Raw genomic sequence first — 18,783 nt, forward strand, 5'->3', positions numbered from 1 at the left:
GTAAAGCACAAAAGTAGACCTTTTAGAGATTCATTATTTAACATATAAATCACTTTTAAAGATTCCACAAAGTGTTTACCTTAATTCATATGTTTTACTGTATAATATATATCTACACTTAACCTTTACAAAAGATAGAATGAGTTGGAGGGCTGTACCATCAGAACTAAATATTTTTAAAGTAAATCACATTGGAGAATGTATTAACTACTTTTAGACAAAGTATTGTTAAATGAGATTTGACTAGTCGTCTGTAGAATCACAGTGAAGGGTGTTTATTATTATAAGGTATAGGAAATGTATTTATAATAATGTTTTACCTAAAACATCCCTAAAAATATATCTCCAAAGACAAAAAAGCAAAAGAAAGATTTCAAGTTTGTTAAAGAAAAGAGTACAATTTTGTTAGAGGATGAAAAATGATTAAGCAAAGTGGGATAAATATACTTGTAGTATAAGTTAGCAAAAATTCCTAGTGAAATCTGAATTTATCTCGAATATGAGAAATGTATTTCCGAAAAAGTATCCATAATATAAAATTATGCATCTGTTTTCCCATTAACTTCCCCTATGTAATTACTGTAGCATCCACTGTAGTGAAAAGGAGGGAAAAAATGTTTTTATTTAATAAATATAACTTTATTTTGAGGTTTTAACATTTAATTCTTACGTCTAAATATACTGGGTCCTAAATACCCTCTTGCCAATACATCCATTTATCATCTTTCCACACCTATTCTTGATATGTGTAAATTTTACTTGGAAGATTCTTATGAGATTTGTCATAATAAAAATTACCTTTCATGATTAAATCTTTTATTTCTTCCAGGGTGGAAAAAGGAAGGAAATTAACATTCACTAACTACCTACTAAGCACTATATACACTACCTTATTCAAACCCAAAAGGGAATATTACTGAAATAGCCCCTGCCTCTGTTACCATCAGAGAACTTTTAAGAGGGGAAATGACTGTATAGGAAGGAATTCTTAATCTGAGATCCATAAATAGCATATTCATTCACCCACTCATTCATTCATTCACTTACTCAACACATTTCTACTGAGAAACTACTATAGGTCCAAGCAGTATTCCAAGTACCTGGAATACAGTGGTGAACAAAAGAGATAAAAATCCCTGCTCTCACAAAGCTTACATTTCAGTAGAGAGGAGATAAATAATAAACATAATAATAAATAAAATATATAAAGCATGTTAAATAGTAAGTACTGTGTCTAATGTAAAGCAGGAAAGGGGGAAAGGGAGTGCTGGAGGTGGGAGAATTCAAATTCCAAAGAGTGATGAGGGAGGTTCTTGCTGAGAAGACGACAGGAATAGTGATGAGGTGGGGGAACTGGCCGTGTGGATTAGGGAAGAGTATTCTAAGTAGAGGGAACTACACTTTGGACATTTATTCTTTATGTTGATGAAATGTTACCTTTTATAATGGTGTTTCCTTTTTATAGTTGAAGCTTGGGTCAGAACCCTCAATCTGAAGCTTCAGGGCTTGTTTAAGGCTTAATTCCGTCTCCGAGGAAGGATATCCTTCCAGCACTTCCTGATGCCCTCTATCCTGTACTGTTCGTGGGACTGAAACCCTACCAAGAAAAACCTGGTTGCTCTGAAGATGATAATTTGGATTTGTCATTATTCCGTTTCTCTTCTTCTGTTCCCCACTTTGTTGGTGAATAAGAAACTGCTGTTGCGATCGACCGATTTCTTGCTGAGCTGAAGGTATAATTTTGCACTGCGATTCTGCTGGCATCTGTTTAGATGGTGCACTAGTCCCAGATTTGGCTGTAGGTCCTCTTTTATCAAACTGAGTCATTTCATATTCTAGAACCTTTGGCTGTGAAGAATTATTTTGTTTAGCTTTTTTCCCAGCTGACCCAGATTTGCTGGCATTTTCTGATTTCCCCCCTTTATTTGTTTTAGTTGACTTCAAACTGGGCTTTACTTGACTCCACTCAAACTCACTGCTCGGTGAATGATGGCTCTGTCCCAAGGACTGTGTTGTGGAAGACGGGGAAACAATTGACTGTCGACTTCTACTGCGCGGCAACGAATGCTGCTGAATTTGTTCTGTAAATGACAAGCTGTGAAAGCTGTCAATTGGCACTGTTTGAGCCGTTGCTGTAGATGAAGTAGTTCTCAAAGATGAATTTTTTGAGCTTTTCAGGGAATTATTTGACAATGACGACTTCTGCCGATCAACTGTCGAGTCTGGCGATTCTGAAGGAGAACTGAATGCGTGAGCTGGCCCATTCGGTAACCCGCGCAGCGAAGGCTGCACGTCCCCTCCACCAGTACTGCCAGAGCTATTTGATTTAATTGTTAATGACTGCATTTTTGAAGACACTGACTGTAGAGGCTTTTGCTCCATTGTGTGGACAGGGGATGGAGAACAGCCATTCAAACTGGATGCACCATATTTTTCTAATAATTTAATTATTTGAGAATGTCCATTTTTGGCTGCAACACGCATAGCAGTGCGTCCAAATTGATCAGCATGGTTTGGATCAGCACCGTGCTCTAATAAAACCTGCACAACATCAATGTGCCCTTCCTGGGCCGCAATGCAGAGCGCAGTTGCACCTTGATTACAGGTATGGTCCACCATGGCGCCATGCTCGATCAGAAGCTGCACCACTTTTACATGGCCCTGCCAGGCTGCAGACTGCAGAGCAGAGCGCTTTTCATTGTCTGCAGCGTTGACGTCAGCATGGTAGGTGATCAGAACCTGCACCATTTCCAAATGGCCTTGCCAGCAGGAAACATGAAGTGCTGTCCTTCCTTCAGCATCACTTGCTTCTACATTTGCACCATTTTCTAAAAAATATTCAGCCATTGTAAGTTGGTTTTCTAAGGCCAAAATATAAAGTGTAGGCCTACCATCAGCATCTTTGTAGTTCACATCAGCTCCGTGGCTAAAAAGTAATTCAACAATGTCCCTGTGTCCTTCTAATGCAGCAACCCGCAGTGCATTTCTTCCATCATAACCTCTGTGATCAATGTTGGATTTGTTTTCCAATAATACTTGAACACAATCATAATGACCCTCTTGCGAAGCTAATATGAAAGGTATCCGCCCATCATTATCGATTTCATTTGTTCTAGCACCTTGTTCAATAAGTGCTTCACATATTAATCTGTGACCTTCAAAAGCTGCCATGTGCAAAGGTGTCCATCCAGCATCATCCCTGTGATTTTCATCTAACCCCCTATCCAGTAGAGTACGTACTACTTCAACATTTCCTTGGGCTGAAGCTATGCTGAGGACTGTCCTCCCTTCACTGTCAATGCTGTCCACAGCTGCACCCCAAAACAGAAGTGTGTTTACAACCGAAGCATGACCCATAGAAGCTGCTGCTAACAGGGGTGTACGACCATTGTTATCTGTGTGGTCGACATCTGCTCCCCCCTCTAGAAGCAAGTCAACCACATCAACGTGTCCTTCATAGGCAGCCACCAGCAGTGGAGTCATGCCATCTTTATCACAATGATCCACTTCAGCACCTCGATCGATTAAAAGGCTAACAACCGATGCATGTCCTTTACTTGCAGGAACACAAAGTGCAGCCACAGAGAGTGCAGTCCTGCCATCGACATCCTCGTGATTCACTTCTGCTCCATGGTCCAGTAGGTGTTCCACAATCTCTCTATGTCCCATGTAGGCTGCTGCTATCAAAGCAGTTCGACCTTCATTATCAGCTTTGTTGACTTCAGCACCATGTTGTAGCAAGTTCAGTACAATATCCTCATGTCCTCCCCAGGCTGCTGCTCTCAAAGCTGTTCGGCTATCAGCATCTGCACAATCCACTTTGACGCCAGCATAAAGTAGTGCAGAAACAACCTCAGTATGACCACCCCAAGCAGCAGATCTTAATGCTGTCCAGCCATCCTGATCAGTATGATTAATATTTGCTCCACAACCAATCAAACAATTAACCACCTTGGTATGTCCTTGTCTAGCAGCTAGGGTAAGTGGTGTGTGCCCATGAGCATCTTCTATCTCTAAATCTGCTCCCCTAGAGACGAGTAAATTCACTACATCAAGGTTGCCACTGTAAGCAGCATTAGCCAGTAATGTTCTCCCATTTGAATCACACTGATTTACTGATGCTCCATTATCTAATAATGTCCGAATGGAATCCTCTCTTTCTAAGGCTTGTCGGACTATGCATGACGTGCGATCATCTTCACTGTTGACATGAGCACCAGCTTTCACCAACAGCTGTAGCACTTCTTGCTCCTTGGGTATTAGTGTAGACAGGGAGTCTCTGACAGGTGTACCATTCCATATCATCCACAGAGCTAACTCAGCTGTCTCTAACTGTAAGTTTGAATTAATTAAGTGCAATGCAAATTCTTGTGCTTCCAATGGTGTTAAATTCTTGGCTTGACAGGTATAACTCATAGCCAACATTCGGTGTCCTTCTGCTGCATTGCATAAATACTTCTGAGTGCAGTGTTTCACATCCAGAAGCCACTCTGCAAAACTATAGTGAAACAGTATTTTAGTATCTCCTAGTCCATCAACAAGAAGTTTGGAGAGGACATCTAACTTGCGCTGAAAGTCTTCCAAGCTTAATGACATACTTTTGGTCCATACTGCATGATATAATTCCGTTATGGTCAGAGGTCGGCAGGCTGCAAGAATCACATTCAAAATAGGCTGAACCTTTGCAAACTGTTTTCTTACGAAAAGTCTCTGACACAGCCAGAGATACAGACCATTTAGAGTTCCTGGGATGTCACGAATCTCTCTTAACATAATAAAATTTTCTACAACTCCATCGAGAACTCGTTCTAGATAAAGAAAGCATCCGCTGCTCTTAATGTGCAGTTGATTTAACATCTCTGCAGTTTCTTTTGTGAGGTGTTGTCTCAAAGCTTCTTCTTGATCTAAGCGATGAAGAATGTACTGCTGAACATCCTTAACAATATATGCCTTCCGAAGGTCATCTAAACTTATTTTTCGAAAACCTAAGGACAAAAAAGTAGATGTCAATTGAAAATGATTATCAAAGTTGCCATATATTCAAAGAGAATGTCTTCAACATGTGACAAACTGAGAAGCAAATAAATCAATAATAAGTCAATTAACACTAATAAAACAGTCAATAGATATCTAGAAGTATATGAATCAGTTTTCTTTTCCTTCTGGAAAAACACACTGATGGCAGATAAATGATTTCATTTTCCTATCCACAAATGGAACTATTTCTTATTCGTTTAGTGGCTCAGTGCTCCTCTCAACTTCCATGATAAGAGATACTAAACTGAGCATTAGACATCTTACATACATAGCCAAGCACATCGGGAAGATTTTCTGATTCCCCCAAATGATTAGGAAAAAAAGTTGCAGGAGACATAAATAAGGTTTGTTTGTTTTTGTAAGCTGATCTTTTCCATGTGAAAAATTTACATATTTCTATCCACATAACTGAAGGTACACTAGTCTTAATTATGGAATTGAATATTTGCATATAGTTAGAATATCACCTGTCGCTTCCTTTAAATTACATTATTTTACATGTTACCAAGTTAAAATAATTAAATCTTAGATTGTCAATAAACAGCTTGAATCTGAAGATGCAACTTGGTCAAATTATGCTAACAAAATCTCAGCACTGTGATAATATAGCAACTTAATAAACTTCAAACCAACCTAAAACCATACTAGTTACAGCTATTCAAAACTCACTTTAAGTTCTTTAAAGGAAACCATAATATCATCTTCCGAAGGGAGATGATATCCTGTTTTATAGACATGGATAGACTAGACAACTGTAATTCATCTTCCAGAAGAAAAAACTGCTAAGTGAATGAACTCTCTTAAGAGTTATAAATCTAGAAATTCAGCAAAGATTAGTGATGGTCAATTAATACTGAGTAAAATACTCTTACTCAATTGAATAAAACAAATGTATATATCACCTACTATATGCCGGGTACTATGTGAGGAGATGAGACTTTCACTTTGTGGTTAGAAGTCAGTGAGGACCAAGGCAGATCCGCATTCTGAAAGACTATTCTAACATCACTAAAGACGAACAGGTGGAGTCAACACTAGAGGCAAAACCTCTTACAGAGGCTGTGATAAAGTCTACATAAGAATCACTAGGACTTCTCTGGTGGCGCAGTGGTTAAGAATCAGCCTGCCAATGCAGAGGACACGGGTTTGAGCCCTGGTCCAGGAAGATCCCACATGCCGTGGAGCAACTAAGCCCGTGCACCACAACTACTGAGCCTGCGCTCTAGAGCCCATGTGCCACAACTACTGAAGCCCGCGCGCCTAGAGCCTGTGCTCTGCAACAAGAGAAGCCACCGCAATGAGAAGCCCGCGCACCGCAACAAAGAGTAGCCCCCTCTCTCCACAACTAGAGAAAGCCCATGTGCAGCAACGAAGACCCAATGCAGACAAAAAATAAGTAAATAAATAAATTAATTAATTAATTTTTTAAAAATGGGGTGGTGGTGGTGAGATGAATTGGGAGATTGGAACTGACATATATACACTAATATGTATAAAATAGATAACTAATAAGAGCCTGCTGTATAAAAAAATAATAATAAAATAAAATTCAAAAAACAAAAAAGAATCACTGAAAACCTCAACAACCAAAGCAGTAGCAGCAACAGATAAAAATAAAAGTTGGATCTGGAAATTACTAGTAAGAGCTAGATTACGTAGAGCTTAGTAAGTGTGGAGAAGGAAAGAGAACAGGAGTCAAAGTTGACATTCATTTGTGGTGTGGCCAAAAGCATGGAAAAAGAGACCACTAAAGGACAAGTAACAGGTTTGGAGAGAAAGTTGATAAATTCAGTTTTGTGACACTAATCTTGAATTACTTAGATGAAATGGACAAATTTACTGAAAAACACAACCTAACAAGAATGACACATGAAGAAATAACACATCTGCATACCTCTAAATCTATATAAAATGGAATCTGTAATTATATATATTTACATACATTCAATTGATTGATTAAACATATAACTGATTAGTCTCAACAGAATTAATTTCAAATGATAAATTTTAATTACGAAAAAAGACACTCCTGATCTGAAGAATTTAAAACATGCCTAGAAGTGTATAACATTCTACATTTATCAGTGATATGAGATAACTTGCCTCCAAACCTTTTTTGTGTGTTCATTTGCTTTTGACTTTATAAATTCATTAAAACAATTTAAGCTGGAAAACACCTGGCATGTTGCTAATAAAAAGGATTTTAAAAAATAATAACTACCACCTTACGTTGTACAGTGTTTTAAAGTTTCCGAAGTGATCTTGTAGATAATGATTGGCATGAAAGATCATATTGCCTATTATGAATAAATATCTGTAATTTAAACCTACGTAACTAAGATAGCATGATTGAAACTTGAGGTAATTAAGACAGAATCTAGGCTAACCCTCCACAGTAACAGGTTTGGTTCTTGGTTTGGTTCTGAAAGAAATATAAGAGATCAACATTTATTGAGAGTCAATTATTTTTAAAGCAGCACTTCCAGTACTTATCATACATAACACTTCTTATGTCAAGCCTGTGAGATAAGTTGCACCTGCCAATTCTAATTTGGAATGCATACATCTCAATTCAAAATCCATATATTTCATTAAAACATCAGTAGAAAGCAGAAACATGTAGGACATAATATAAGGAATGCTGAAAAAATTTTTTAATAAGTGAAAAAAATGCTATGTTCATGGACAGAATGAAAGCATATTTTAAATGTCAAACTTTTCCTAAATTTTAACTAAATGTAATAATTTTTTGTTTACATCATTGGTAGTTATAATTTTTAAAAAGCTGTTCAAGTCAATCTAGTGGCATAAAAGTTAAAACACATATTTTAGAATAATATTGATGGCAAAGATGACTGGGAAGTAACTGTACAAGAAAATTTAAAAAAAATTTTTTTAATTAATTAATTTATTTATTTATTTTTGGCTGTGTTGGGTCTTTTGTTTCTGTGCGAGGGCTTTCTCTAGTTGTGGCAAGTGGGGGCCACTCTTTCTTCATTGCGGTGTGCGGGCCTCTCACTATCGCGGCCTTCTCTTGTTGTGGAGCACAGGCTCCAGACGCGCAGGCTCAGTAGTTGTGGCTCATGGGCCTAGTTGCTCCGCAGCATGTGGGCTCTTCCCAGACCAGGGCTCGAACCCGTGCCCCCTGCATTGGCAGGCAGATTCTCAACCACTGCACCACCAGGGAAGCCCAGAAAATTTAAAATATTAAACCAATGTGACAGTTGCATAAAAATGCCAACAGACAGTTTAGAAGAGCAGACAGATGGTTTAGAAATACATCAATAACACACACACACACATATATGCACATATGCCTACACTTAAGGTAAAAGAAGCACTGACAACTAGTGGCACAGGGAGTTAATAAACAGTGCTGAGAAGATCTGTGATTTGATAAAGTATCCAGGTTAGAGTCTTATTTCACACCATTCGGTAGAATATATAAGAATAAAAATCACTAAATGTAAAAATAAGAATATACAATAGTAAAGGACAATACATTAGAGTGAATATAATGGACTTCAAAAGAATTACTACAGTTTTAAGAAGCTGAAGAAAATAGTTGCAAAGAATAAAAAAATATGAAATAAAAGCCCTCTTAATAATCAATAAGAATATCACTAACTTCCTGGAGGAAACCTAGGTAAAGGTGAGAAAGTAATAATTCAAAGGAAAAAAAAAGAGACAAATTGATAAATTAAGCATAAGGGAAGGATTCAATAGTAAATAAGAAGTATAAATAAAAATGAGATACTATTTTTCACACACTAAATCTGCAAATATGAAAATATAATTCAATACTGGTGGAAGTTCCGAGAAACCAACACTCTCAGGTAGAAATATGTAACATATATCTTTTGAAAGCAACTTGAAAATATGTATTCATAACTTTAGTAATATTCTTCAACGTTTACTCCCAAATTCCAAACCTATCATCAATGGAGATGTGATCTGATGCTTATTACAGCTCAGCATTTTTAATAATCAACAACATTTGAGAAGAAGGAGTATGGCAAGAGAACAAGACCATATTCAGTTCCTCCTTACTCCTTCTTGGTTCACTGCTTTTTCCACCAAGACATAGTTCAAAGAAACACAAATTCATTTATTTGCTTTGTTCCAAGCTCTGATCTAGATGTTGAGGAGATACAGTGGTGGACAAGACAAGCAAATTTCCTGTTCTTATGGAGACTGTATCTTAGTGGAGGAGACACCCAAGTAAGAAAACAAATGTAAAATGTAAACAGCTTTAAACAGTAATAAGACATAGGAAGAAAAGTGTGTGACTAAGTAGTTGAGGTGGCAAAAATAGAAATCGGATAGAAAAATACAGAGAAGGCTGCAGGAGACTGGTATTTGAGAAGAGATAGAAATGTTAAGACAGTAAGAAGTTCAGGAGAAGGTCATTCCAGTCAGAGGGAACATCAAGCACAAGCCCCTAAAGCAGAAAATGCAGATCTGAAAATAACAAATGTGAACTGACGAAAACATAGAGAAAAAGGGAAATCTCATGTGTTGCTGGCAGGAGCATAAATTATTTCAAGCACACTAGATAGCAATTTGGCAAAATTAACTAAAGCTCAAAATGTACACACTCTATCCTCTAGTAATTCTGTCTAGGTTTGTAATGTAAACCTTTAGCACACACGCACAAGATGTGTTCGAGTACGTTCATGAAGCATTTTTTGTAATATGAAAAACTGAAATAATTAAATGTCCATGAATAGGATAATGGAAAAACTGGAGATTTATTCATGGGAAGGAATAATATACAGCAGTTAAAACCAATGAACTGCGTTTATAAGTAGTAATAGGAATAGGGCTCAAAAATAATGCTATAAAACAAAAGGATATAGTGATAATAATAATAATAGCAGCAATACACTTATGAAGCACTTATTATGTACTAGGCATTGTTCTAAGTGTTTCACATGTAATTTGTCATTTAGACTCACAAAAACTCTGCGGGGAAAGTAATAGGCATGTGTAATCCTCATTTTATAGATAAGGGCACTGAGGCACAGGTCATATTGGTAAGCTGCATAAGGTCACATAGCCAGTAAATGGGAATAGCTAGGATGGTGTATGCAGTGTTTCATTTATGTGAACTATAAAAATATACAGAATATAAATATGAGTTGAAAGGACAGAAAATAAACTAATAATACTGGTTGTCTCAAATGAAGAAGGGAAAGAAATGGGATGACATAGACCAAAAGGGGCTTTAACTTTATCTGGACCTGACATACTAAGAGCTACATTAAGTATTAGCTGTTATCCTGTTAATCCCCCAACTTTTATCAACTAGATTTTCAATAACAACAGAACAGAATAGTATAATGGAAATCAAATCAAAAGTGCTGTTATTAGTAGCAAGGGAATCTAAAAGAGGGAATAAATCTGGTTAAAGGAAACCATTTTAACAAATTAGTAGGGTTTCACCATTCTGTAAAATGTACAGAACTATTTACAAGTGATATGGCTAATTAACCAATAACTTAATTATCTCTCCAATTACACTATAAATCCTGTGAGTGGTCCTTGTTTTATGCTTTTATTTCCCATAGCACAAAGAAAAAAAGGGCTTTACATAATCTAATAGGAGTGACCACAACTTTATTGTGGTAGTAAAAAAAGAAGAAAAAGTAGAGTTGGGAAACAAGAAAAGTAAAGGAAAAAAACCTGATCAGGTACTTTTATACATTGTATAGATTGTTTTCTCACACATCAGAAAAGGGTTAAAAAATGGATCTACTTCAAGAGGTATCCTAAATGGCTGTTGACTCTGTCTCTCCTCTTAAACCAGGAAAAACGTCTTAGAGAAACTGCCACTGATTTTTAAATAGGCATATTCACTACTCTCAGTCTAGTTAGAAGAAATATCATAAGCTGATCAGGACACATCAGCATAAAAAATGCAGCCCTACAGATATAAAGCAGCTAATATGGCATGAAATACTCGTAACCTTTACTAAAGATGTTAGATAAAGAATCTTGAAAAAAACAAAAGGTACTATTAAATGATCTTAAAATATTCTATGGCTTGTTTTTAATACAACCTTTAAAAAGTACAGTTGAAAACAGCTGATAGAACAGATAGAACAGCTGACAGAATAGCAGAAGCAATGACCAGATTTTCAACTGAGTACTCTCCTCTAAGAAAGAAACACATGTATTTTTTTTTTTAAATCCTAATGTGATTTTTTTTTTAGTTTTATTTATTTATTTATTTATTTATTTATTTATTTATTTATTTATTTATGGCTGTGTTGGGTCTTCGTTTCTGTGCGAGGGCTTTCTCTAGTTGTGGCAAGCGGGGGCCACTCTTTATCGCGGTGCACAGGCCTCTCATTATCGCGGCCTCTCTTGTTGCGGAGCACAGGCTCCAGACGCGCAGGCTCAGTAGTTGTGGCTCACGGGCCTAGTTGCTCCGCGGCATGTGGGATCCTCCCAGACCAGGGCTCGAACTCGTGTCCCCTGCATTGGCAGGTGGATTCTCAACCACTGCGCCCCCAGGGAAGCCCCACATGTATTATTTAGTTCATCAATGAAAAACATTTGAAGACGGCAGGAATTACGCTTACCGGTAAACATTTTAGTAACAGCTTTGCTCTGTTTTCGGGCAGAACAGAGAAGTAATAGCCATGGTGGAAAGAACTCGTGGTGACCAGCTAAAAGCTCTGCCACAGTCCCAGATAAGCTGGTAGATGTCTGTTCACCTTCGGTAACATTACACCCTTCATCCACAGAATCCACAAGCAGATAGAGGCTTTGCTGGGGAGGCTTCATTCCCAAAAGAGGGAGCAGGACACACCTGTAAAACACATCCATATGAGCATTTTGAATGTTATTGGCTATGATATTAAGGTTTATTATCCAAACACTAGAATTACAGGTTATAAATATTGTTTTAAGAAAAAAATTAATGTTTTAGAATAAAACTATTGTACAAGTTTCAATTCCTTACTTTAATGAGAATACTGTTCCTAAATAGTTCACATTTCCAATAACATTTTCCACAATAAAGTGTGTGTGTGTGTATGATTCAGTATTCTTAAGAAGGGCAGTAGGAACCTGAAACAAGATTTCACTATTCCTTTCCTGAAATTTTTATCAATAATAAAAGCTTGAATTGTTTATAACGAAGCTAAAATGTATTGAAAGGAAAAAGAAACTGGGGATCACTTCAGTAATAAAAAAGATATCAAGAGTTCTCTAGAATTTAGAAGATTTTATCATCATGTCTCTCACAAAATGACTGCACTTCATCTAGTTTGTCATAAACAAGTTGTATTTTAAAAGACTTTTCAAAGATAAACTACAGTCTAGATTCCATTTGATGTATGTTCAAATTTCAATGTAAAGAATAAATTATTAGGTTTAATCCCACTGCAGAACACATTTCCTACTCAGATAATTTATACTGAAGTTGAATGCAACTTTTTCATAACTGAAACAATACTCATTCATTTTCAACAAATATTTACATGAGCATTCCATGTGCTGAATGAGGTACTGAAAGACACAACGGTGAAGAGGACAGAATCCATCTAATTATGAACACCAGAAATGTACAGATAATCCTTTCTACAACTCTCTTCTTAATCTTTCAATCCTGATAGCAACCAAGATCCAATGTATCACTAAGTCCTGTCAATACTTCTTTATAAAAGTCTTCAAACCCACCCTGGTCTGTATCATCACCCTACTCCAGACTGCTGTCGTCTCGTTCACCCAGGAACCACACTAATCTACATGCCTCCAGCCACTCCCTCCAGAGCTCCTACTGCAGCAGATCAAACTTTGCACAATGTTCCTCCAGCCATACTAGCTTTTTCCATGACTTTTACTAGATACAATTACACAAGGGCCTTTTGGTTTGCAGTCTCCTCTGCCTGGTCTGTGCTTCCCTTCTCTCTTCATGTGATTAACTCCTCCTTGGTCTTCAATGGTAAGCTTGAGAGTCACTTTCTCAAAACCGAGACCCTATAATGTGCTTTCACAACATCAAGTATTTCTCTTTCACAGCATTACCAAGTTTGTAATGTTAAACTTACTTAATGTCATTAATTCTTATTTCTCTCTTTAGAAATTAAGCATCAAAAGAACAGGGACTATGTCAGTCTTGCTCATGAGTATAACCCCAGAACCTAGCATAGTGTTGTACCCATAGGAGATCCCATAGGAAGTAAAGACTTCACACTGTTGTAGCCTAGAATGGAAAACAAATAACTTCAATGTAGGCTGCTCAGTGCTACCAAAAAAAGCAGTAAAATTACTAACACAGTGGATAAGAAATGATCAACTCAAGGGAAGTAGATAAGAAAGGCAGAAAATGTCAGGGAAACGTTCAAACATTAGGTGCTCAGGATGAACTAAGTTTTGAAGGATCAATTAAAATTCTCCAGGAATAGTAATAAATTTGCAATAAATTTTACAATAAAGGGAAGGCAGGGCCATCCTGGCAGAAGGAATGTTATAAATTTAGGAAAATTTACGTTATTGTACCTTCTGTATATAGTTCCTCTACTATGAGAACAAAGAAGATTGACGAAAAACCAGTGCTATATATTTACCTACATATATAGTACATATATACATATACAGTATATATATATTTCTATATATAGTACATATAAAGTATACTATCATAATATACTATAGTAATATCCTATAATCAGTGCCACTTGAGAGAGACCATAACCTTAACCACTTTTTTTTTTTTAATTTTATTAATTTTATTTATTTATTTATTTTTGGCTGCGTTGGGTCTCCGTTGCTATGCACGGGCTTTCTCTAGTTGCGGCAAGCGGGGGCTACTCTTCGTTGCAGTGTGCAGGCTTCTCATTTCAGTGGCTTCTCTTGTTGCAAAGCACAGGCTCTAGGTGTGCAGGCTTCAGTAGTTGCAGCACGTGGGCTCAGTAGTTGTGGCGCACAGGCTTAGTTGCTCCACGGCATGTGGGATCTTCCCGGACCAGGGCTCGAACCCGTGTCCCCAACATTGGCAGGTGGATTCTTAACCACTGCGCCACCAGGGAAGCCCTCACCTAACCTATTTTTGATCAGGATAGGGTAGGGGGAGAGGTCAGCAAAGTTAGGAGAGGAGCTTAGTCAGGAGAAAGTTCTAGAGTAAGGCAACAGACACAGGAAAAAAAAATCTAATTAAGGCAATAGGACATGGACAGGCTGGGGGAAGAGAAAGACCAGTGAACAACATACTGAAGAAAATTACTGAAAGAGTAAATGCTGGGCCTTACAAACTTTATTTTGAAATGTGAACTCTGACCTAAGGGTATTAAGGAGCCAGTGAAGTACTTTAAGCACGGAACTGATTATGTTTATATCTGTGTTTAGAACGATAACTGGCTACAGTTGAAGGAAAGCCTGAAACAGAGTAAGTCTAGAAGGAAAGAGTGCGATAGGAGGCCACTGCTCAGAATTTAAGGGGAAAAAAAAGAAAAAACAATCTCCATCCTGAACTACTGTTACCAAGGCCATCACTGCTAACTTTAATTCAGTGCTGTATTGCATTTAAGTACTTCACATTTGCATCAACTCACTTGATTCTCACATTAAGTCTTTAAGATGGGTACTACTGTAATACCCATTTCCAGATGAGGAAAACAAGGCACACGAGGAGAAGTCACTTATCCAAAGCTCAAGGAAGGGATTGAAGTTCAGGGTCTGGCTCTAGAACCTACACAAGGGTAGACCATTCAGCCTGGTTTGCCGAGGACTTTACCAGTTTTAAGCACCAAGTGCTGAGAACCAGCCATTCCTCCTCCCTGTCCATGCCCCCCACGCCCCACTCCTGGGCAAACCAGGATGGTCAGTCACCCCCTAGTCTACACTCTTATCCACAACGGTCTACTGTCTATCTAAAACCAATGTTATAAATAAGGTAGTAAGCAGCAGGGTCAGAATGAAGTGGACAGATCTTAGGGAAATTTGGTGGGTGAAATTGATAGGATTTGATGATTATTTCCATTCTTTTGCTTACTCCAGGTTGTGTGTTCTTCTTTTCCTAGTTCCGTATAATACAAACTGAAATCATTGTTTCATACTTCTAATATAATCCTTTAATGTCATGAATTTCCCTCAAGTATTCTCACTATCATCCAATTCAAAATAATTTCCCTTTGATTTCTTCTTTGAAACAGGTTACTGAGAAGTGAGTGGTATAGTTTTTAAATATTTGGGGACCTCCCAGGTATTTTATGTTCCTGTGTTACCATTATTTAAATTCAATTGTGATCAGATAACATACTTTGTATAACTTGCACACCTTTAAATTTATTAAGCATTGTTCTATGGTCCAGAATGTCTAACTTAGTAAACGTGTGAGCATTTGAAAAGACTGTGTGCTATTGTTGGATGGACTATTCTATAAATGTCAATTAGGTCAAGTGGTGATAGTGTTGTTCAATTGTTCTATATACAACTGACCCTTGAGCAACCTGGGGGTTAGGGGCACCGAGCCCCTGTGCAGTTAAAAATCAGCATACTGCTTGGAGAGGGTGTGGAGAAAAGGGAACCCTCTTGCACTGTTGGTGGGAATATAAATTGATACAGCCTCAATGGAGAACAGTATGGAGGTTCCTTAAAAAACTAAAAATAGAATTAACATACGATCCAGCAATCCCACTACTGGGCATATACCCAGAGAAAACCATAATTCAAAAAGACACATGCACCCCAATGTTCATTGCAGCACTATTTACAATAGCCAGGACGTGGAAGCAACCTAAATGCCCATCAACAGACGAATGGATAAAGAAGATGTGGTACATATATACAATGGAATATTACTCAGCCATAAAAAGGAATGAAATTGGGTCATTTGCAGAGACGTGGATGGATCTAGAGACTGTCATACAGAGTGAAGTAAGTCAGAAAGAGAAGAACAAATATCGTATATTAATGCATGTATGTGGAACCTAGAAAAATGGTACAGATGAATTGGTTTGCAGGGCAGAAATAGAGACACAGATGTAGAGAACAAACATATGGACACCAAGGGGGGAAAGTGGCGGGGAGTGAGGGTGGTGGTGTGATGAACTGGACGATTGGGATTGATATATATACACTAATACGTATAAAATGGATAACTAATAAGAACCTGCTGTATAAAAAAATATATAATAAAATTTTAAAAAAAAATCAGCATACTGCTATCTCTGCCTCAAAAACAAAGGAACCCAAGGGCAGTAAGCTAAAACAGTCAGGTATATATTTTTTCATTTTTTAAAAATTAAGTTATATGTCTCTTTATATGTATTTGTCTTAGGCAACATATAATTAGATCTTGCATTTTTATCTAATCAGACAAACTGCCATTTATATTAGGGTATTTACCATTTACATTTAATGTGATTATTCATATGATTCAGTTTAAATTTACTATATTCTTATACATACCATTTAAAAATATACAAGTATATCTGTAGGATATATTATTAGGATTAGAGTTGCTAGGTTAAGGGGCATATCTGGGTATATCTTCACAGATATTGTCAAAATACCCTCTAGAAATTATATAAATATACCCTCCCAACAGTTGCGTAAGAGTGCCTGTTTCCCTAGCCCCTCCATTATAGCAATTAACGTTATTTTCCACAGATATGCAGAAAATGGCATCATTATGCTTTTAATTGACATTTCCTTATCATGAGGTCCATCTTATTTACAAATGTCTAGGAGTTATATTTCTTTTTCTTTAAACTGTGTCTTCATATCCTTTATCCATTTTCCAAAAGATTAATGTTTCTCTTTTTTGGAGTGTATTAAGAAAATGATTTTGTTGCTAATATTTTCCATCATTTGTTACTTTTCTTTTGACTTTTTAAGTGGTTTTTTGAAATGTACAATTTCTCTGTTGTTTTACTTTTATATAACATATCAGTCTTTTTTCTTTTATGAATTCTGAGTTTTATATGTTAACATATCAGTCTTTTTTCTTTTATGAATTCTGAGTTTTATATGTTTCATTTCTGAGGGGACTTCCCTACTCTAAAGGTTTAAAAAAACATTTCCTCATGTTTTCTTCAAAAGCTTTGAAAATTTTATTTTTTAATCACACTAGTTTTGACATAAGATGTGAACTAGGTTTCCAATTTTTTTTCCCCACATGACTCCACAGTTATCCCCAAACTATTTACTAAATTATCTTTCTCTTATTGACTTGATTTGAAATATCTCTCTTTTCACAGAGTAAATCCCCATATATATTTTGGCTAAGTTTCATCTCATTCTGTTGTCTCACCATCTCTTTTCCAAGCATTTATATCTCTGCTTAATGCAACTGTTTAAGTCAGGCAATTGCTCATTAATTATGTTTTCATTTAAGACAATATGTTTGGCTACGGTTTTCTTTTTGTTCCATGGCAATATTTTTCTGGTGAGCATTTCTGGTGCTTTTTTTTTTTTTTTTTGGGGGGGGAGAGGAAGAGTAAAATGTAGAGCTTTATTATGCCTTCAAACTTAAATTGTTATTCACTTAAAATAGACTGTTAAGATTTTTTTTTACTAGATCTTTATTAGGTATAATTGCTTCACAATACTGTGTTAGTTTCTGATGCACAACAAAGCAAATCAGCCATGTGCATACACATGTCACCATATCCCCTCCCTCTTGAGTCTCCCTCCCATCCTCCCTATCCCACCCCTCTAGGTCATTGCAAAACACCAAGCCAATTTCCATGTACTACGCTGCTGCTTCCCACCAGCCAACTATTTTACATTCGGTAGTGTATATATGTCGATGCTACTCTCACTTCACCCCAGCTTCGCCCTCCCACCCCACGTCCTCAAGTCCATTCTCTATGTCTACCTCTTTATTCCTGCCCTGCAACTAGGTTCATCAGTACCATTTTTTTTTTAATTCCATATATATGTGTTAGCATATGGTATTTGTTTTTCTCTTTCTGACTTACTTCACTCTGTACGACAGACTCTAGGTTCATCCACCTCATTACAAATAACTCAATTTCATTTCTTTTTATGGCTGAGTAACATTCCATTGTATATATGTGCCTTCTTTATCCATTACCAAAACCAGAAAAAGATATCACAAAAAACGAAAATTATAGACCAATATCACTGATGAACATAGATGCAAAAATCCTGAACAAAACACTAGCAAACAGAAGCCAACAGCACATTAAAAGGATCATACACCATGATCAAGTGGGATTTATCCCAGGGATGCAAGGATTCTTCAATATATGCAAATCAATCAATGTGATACACCATATTAACAAATTAAGGAATAAAAACCATATGATCATCTCAATAGATGCAGAAAAAGCGTTTGACACAATTCAACACCCATTTATGATAAAAACTCTCCAGAATATGGGCAATAGAGGGAACTACCTCAACATAATAAAGGCCATATATGACAAACCCACAGCAAGCATCATACTCAATGGTGAAAAACCAAAAGCATTTCCACTAAGATCAGGAACAAGACAAGGATGTCCACTCTTGCCACTCTTATTCAACATAGTTTTGGAAGTCCTAGTCTGATGCTGTTTTTAGATGCCTTCTCCCTACTGTTTTTGAGATATATTTTTACATATCTTGTGACAGCTCTTCAGTAAGATAACTTCTTTCTGGATCAGCAATTGCAGGTTAGTGTGTCCAGTGTCCAGGCTTCTAAGAATCTCCTTATGACTCAAGAGTTATGGGAATGAACAACTTCTTTGCGCTTCTACTTCTCCCCAACCAGTTAAGATGAGAAGC

At 36.9% G+C, this 18,783-nt stretch overlaps 1 protein-coding gene across 16 annotated transcripts in view; it reads right to left on the reverse strand.

Annotated features, from left to right (window-relative positions):
• The window catches only part of ANKRD50 (ankyrin repeat domain containing 50), a 67,028-nt gene that overhangs the window by 25,983 nt on the left and 22,262 nt on the right, over positions 1 to 18,783 (reverse strand). For 13 of the 16 annotated variants that reach the window (XM_082462074.1, XM_082462085.1, XM_082462084.1 and 10 more), the window contains 2 exons: positions 11,625 to 11,854; positions 1,438 to 4,985 (listed from right to left, as the gene is read on the reverse strand). In XM_082462074.1, the coding sequence (XP_082318200.1) occupies positions 1,441 to 4,985; positions 11,625 to 11,829 (3,750 nt within the window). In that variant the 5' untranslated portion in view covers positions 11,830 to 11,854 and the 3' untranslated portion in view covers positions 1,438 to 1,440. The remainder of the gene's footprint in view (positions 1 to 1,437; positions 4,986 to 11,624; positions 11,855 to 18,783) is intronic. The other 3 variants (XM_082462076.1, XM_082462075.1, XM_082462077.1) reach the window with 1 other exon arrangement.

This window comes from Balaenoptera physalus, assembly GCF_965194825.1.
Source record: "Balaenoptera physalus genome assembly, chromosome: 5".
Classification (NCBI taxonomy): Eukaryota; Metazoa; Chordata; class Mammalia; order Artiodactyla; family Balaenopteridae; genus Balaenoptera; species Balaenoptera physalus.